The sequence below is a fragment of the Centruroides sculpturatus genome, unplaced genomic scaffold (assembly GCF_000671375.1).
Source record: "Centruroides sculpturatus isolate CEXI.00-Female unplaced genomic scaffold, Cexi_2.0 scaffold555, whole genome shotgun sequence".
In the NCBI taxonomy this organism is placed as follows: domain Eukaryota; kingdom Metazoa; phylum Arthropoda; class Arachnida; order Scorpiones; family Buthidae; genus Centruroides; species Centruroides sculpturatus.
Genome location: NW_019384779.1, coordinates 251,033 through 255,586, shown reverse-complemented (window position 1 = coordinate 255,586; position 4,554 = coordinate 251,033). Strand labels below are relative to the sequence as shown.

At 26.1% G+C, this 4,554-nt stretch overlaps 1 protein-coding gene across 1 annotated transcript; it reads right to left on the bottom strand.

Moving 5' to 3' along the window:
• Positions 1-2,194: 2,194 nt before the first annotated feature.
• LOC111629155 lies at positions 2,195-3,530 on the bottom strand. Its single transcript, XM_023373024.1, has 5 exons — positions 3,374-3,530; positions 3,238-3,293; positions 3,057-3,161; positions 2,667-2,747; positions 2,195-2,588 (listed from the first exon to the last, which is right to left on the bottom strand). The coding sequence occupies exons 1-5, from the start codon at positions 3,477-3,479 to the stop codon at positions 2,568-2,570; spliced, it is 369 nt and encodes a 122-aa protein (XP_023228792.1). The 5' UTR covers positions 3,480-3,530; the 3' UTR covers positions 2,195-2,567.
• Between the last annotated feature and the right edge of the window lie 1,024 nt (positions 3,531-4,554).

Sequence of the window (4,554 nt, the reverse complement as noted above, 5' to 3'; positions counted from 1 at the left end):
TAAAAAACATTTTTTAATAAATATTTTTTAAAAAATTTAAATAAAAAAAAACAGAAAATAATAAAATTTATGAAGCAAAAACGAAAAGAAAACTTTATTGATTCGTCTTTACAAAATATTTTTAATGCTGTTTTAATACTTTAAAATATAAATAAGTAATTATTATAAATATAAAATTGAAGAAGTGATACTTAAATTTATTATTATTAATCATTTTAAAGAAAGTATGAATAAATTATGCAGATTAAATACGTAAGAGGAAGGATTTACTTCCATGTAAGGGACCAGTAGGGTCTCTATCTTTATGATGCCTTAAAATATTTGTTACAAATTATTATATATATATATAGAGAGAGGACATGCCATAGCTTATGAGAGTCTTGTAAGACCTCTTAACCTTCCAAAACCTATAAAGAGACTCTCAGAGATCCATATGTTTTATGCCTAAATTTTGTTTTTATATAGATATATAGGGTGTTTCTTAACTTCTCACAGTGTTATAGGGCCTCTCGGAGATTCGTAAGTTAAACGTATGTTATAAAAATTTATTTTATAAGAAATATTTACATAAATGTGCATACGAAAAGAATATAAGCAGGATTTGGTAAAAATATATTGTTATATGTTTTGCATAATTTATAATATAGTTTTTGCCCGAAACAGGAAGGAAAATATATTAGATTTATACAATTTACAGCAAGAAAAGACTATTTTTAGCAGGATTTATTGAATAGTTGTAGCAAAGTTTACCGTATGCACACATATGTATAGAGAAAGAAAGCATAAAAAAGGGCAGAATAGTGCATTTTCGTGTTCAATGTTCACACGTGGGACATGAAACTGCATCATTTATTCTTTCTTCTCTCGCTTTGGATAAGATTGGTTGCATTTTAAAATGAAGAGGACCAAGATAATTATTATTCCGATCATTAAACACTGTAATTTTAAATTATAACGATAAACAACTTTGTAGTTAGAATATTAAAGTATATATTTTGAATTTATATTCGATTCACTCGTTTCAATTTTAATGAAATATTCTAAAAGTTATTATAAATTGCTCAATAATCCAAGGGATTAATCTACTTTTACATAAGTAGTTTCGATATTAATTAAGCAGAATAAAGCGCTCGGTATAAGACACTTAACAAACTCCATGATAAAATTCGGATTAATATTAAGTAGCGAGGAAAATATTTAAATCGAGAAACTTCCTTCATTTCTCATATTAGACTAGAATACATTGTTATTTCGTTCGCGAAGCACGCGAAGCGACGCGAACAGTCGCGTCGTGTGTGTTTTACAATTGAAATGACGGTAAGCGCCAATCGTATACCACAGACTAAAACTAGGAACCTGTCGCTTTCAATGACTCGGATATATAATTATTGTGTAAAGAATTTATATTTTATTAATTAACCTAATTAAAATTGTTAAAAATTTCTTTCCACGTAAGAATTTTTAAAAGAAATTTATAAAATCAAATTGTGTAAATCGTTGAAGGAGAAAATCTAATTAAATTAATGGGATTAATGTTTATATAACATAAAGAAAAATTTGATTACTGTGAATTTTCTAAATAATATTTCTTTAATTATCGATTTATGAGTAAACATTAAGATAAACAGCTGCATTATAAAGGTACAGACGGCTCTTATCTTTAATTATATTTTAAAAAATGTTTTAAGTCGAACGTTTTTAAGTAGTTTTTGTAATATATCTAAAAATATTTTACATATTTCTATTTATTTTCTTAATAAAATAATTTAAAAAACCGTACGTTTGAAATATTAATTACATGTCTTAATTCGTAAATACAGTTAAAACCTGCCAACAACGACCACCGACGGGAATTTAACAAATGGCCGTTGTTTGCGGGTTATTTTGTATGCATTTAGAGTAGCCGTTGTAGGGAGGTGGCCGCTATTGGAGGTTCGACTGTACATCAAATATTAATAAATTTCATCCGTTATTGTTATTATCAAAGTAATATTTACATATATATTTAATAAATTTTCTTTGTCACGAATATAGAAAGTTGAGAATAACATATATTGAAAGAGGAAAGAAGGGAGAAAAAATAGAATTTAATAATACGTTCTCGAAGGTTAAAAAAAATAGGAAAAAAGGTGAATATAACTAAACTAATATAAAATTATAAATTATATTAAAGCTTATTCAAAAATTTAATGCAAATTACTTTATTTTTTTCTTACGTTACATCTCGATTATAAGTGAAATAAACATCTCGTAAGCATTTTAGTAAGAGAATGAGCCCTTTTTTTATAACTAGTTATATTACACAATAATATGTTTTTTTTTAAAAGAAAATTAAATCATAACGTGTTATTTAACCAGGAATATTTAAAAATTTATTACTAGAAAAATGTTTTAATGAAAAATAGATTTTCTTCGTCGCTTGTAAATGTCATCGCAGCAATTGTTTCGGGAAATGCATTAGAAATAATGAAATGTTTCAAGTTTCTCGGGTTACATTATCATTGAAAGACTGCAAATAGAAATTAGCGGTAATCGTGGAATAAGTAATTAATAAATTTAGAAATTACTTATTCGACTTTTATGCACTCCTGTAAAGAAAATAAAGAAAAATTTAGTTTTGTAATATTTAAAAGTTTTATAATATATTATAATCTTTTAATACTTACTCGGAAGACGTCTCTTAATTCTTCGATATTATCCAATTCCGACAGTTTTTCACGGAAGCAACTTTTGTAACTCTTTCTTACCTGATAGTAATTATGAAAAATGTGTTAAATTAAATCATGTTAAAGAATGTTTATATAAGGATTAAAATCATTTTTAAATAATTAAATCCAATATATAAAGCTTAATATACTATAAAAGCAGTGGAAGAGACTATAACCTATAATGTATTTTGCCCCAGAGAAAGAGAACTTTGTTTCAATTCCATCATTGATCAAGCACGTTTTTCTTTAGATAAACATGTAGGCTGTACAGTACATTAAACTCTATACTTTGAATATTAATTCTTTGTTATTTAGAATAAAAAGTAATGCGAGTTTTAAGTTACTTACTTCATCCTCAGCTTCTTCGCAGAAGTAATCTCTTCTACTTTGTCCATCTTCTAGATCCAGATCGGGTACTACTTGTTTAGCGCATTTCCCAGCTATTTCTCCTACCTTACGGATAAATATTTTAAATTATATTTAAATTTTAAATAATAAAAATAAAAAAATCTTTATTAAATACACTCACGATCGAAAATCCGTGATCACGTACGCATTTGCGTACTGCCGCTGAATTTTTGTGCGCTAAAACAACAAAGTAATTGTAAAGTAATTCATTTTTAAGAAAAATTATAGAAATATTTGCATTAAATATGCCAACTTACCGCAATATCTGCCTTTCGGATACTTTTCTTTATCTTCTTCGCTACTACCAATGACAGCCACCAGCATCAAGCAAAATACAAAGGCGATCACTCCTCCTTTATTCATGGTTATTATCTAGACGTGTTTCTTCTCTTCCTTTAATAAGGCTGAGAGGTATGTTTTGATGTTGCAAAAAGGCAATTCCAAGGTCGAATCTTCATTGTTTTAATATATTTTTCTTCTCATTTTTATTCTTAACAATCGCCATTATGTCGTGCACGGAAGTCCTTGAGTACGCGACTTTATCCAGTGTATTATTATACGAAATATTTCTTATTTTTAATAGGTTTATTGATTTGAAAAATGTTGTATAATCATCAAGATGATACTATACAAGAAACGGTTGATGTATCTTTCCTTTTGTTTTGTTTTTTTCCTTTTCTTTGATTTAATAAAACAACTCGCTGTTGCCACAGGATATACGCCAGTTGAAATTCATATTTTAAAAAAATAATAATAATATACAGTACTTGCTTAAAATTATTAATCTGTGGCCATTTACACTATAATTGACAACGCGAATTGAAATATTTGAATTACAACCAATCACAGCTTAGATAAATTCAAAAATCGAAATAATAGCCAATCGGCAACTAAATAAATTCAAATAACGTCAATCGATTGGTTACGTAAATAATTTGTAAACTAACGTAATTATACTTTATTAACGTCCCCAAGAGTCATATTTAAGTCTCAAAACACGTAAACTTTGTCAATGTATTAAGAAACAATGTGAATAAATCAAAATACTTTTGCAAAAATTTAAAGTTTTCTTTATTTTTTTTTCTAGATTACAACAATTAAGTTCGAAAATTTTATAGGAATTTTTTTTAAAAAAAAATTAAAAATTTATTTAATTTTAATTAAAAAGAATAAAAATCCATTAAAATGAAAGATTTCATTGCGCCATCTGCCGAATTTAACTGTAAATAAATCGTATAAAATTAAAAGAAAATATTTAATAAAAATTCGAGAAAATAGCCAATAAATTGCTGAAAATTTCTTTATTTAATATAAAGTAAATAAAGTTTCAAAATTAATTTTTTCTATGTTAAAATTATTTATAATTTTAACATAATATAACATACCAATTTCCATTTAGGCTAATTAAATTTCAATTGGTTTTTTCTCCCTCTTTTTT

Coding starts and splice junctions, on each gene's coding strand:
- LOC111629155 (XM_023373024.1), bottom strand. CDS start 3,479: ATGAATAAAGGAGGAGTGATCGCCTTTGTATTTTGCTTGATGCTGGTG. Junction 3,162..3,237: donor GTGATCACGGATTTTCGATC/GTGAGTGTATTT, acceptor TTTATCCGTAAG/GTAGGAGAAATAGCTGGGAA. Junction 2,748..3,056: donor GCGAAGAAGCTGAGGATGAA/GTAAGTAACTTA, acceptor AATTACTATCAG/GTAAGAAAGAGTTACAAAAG.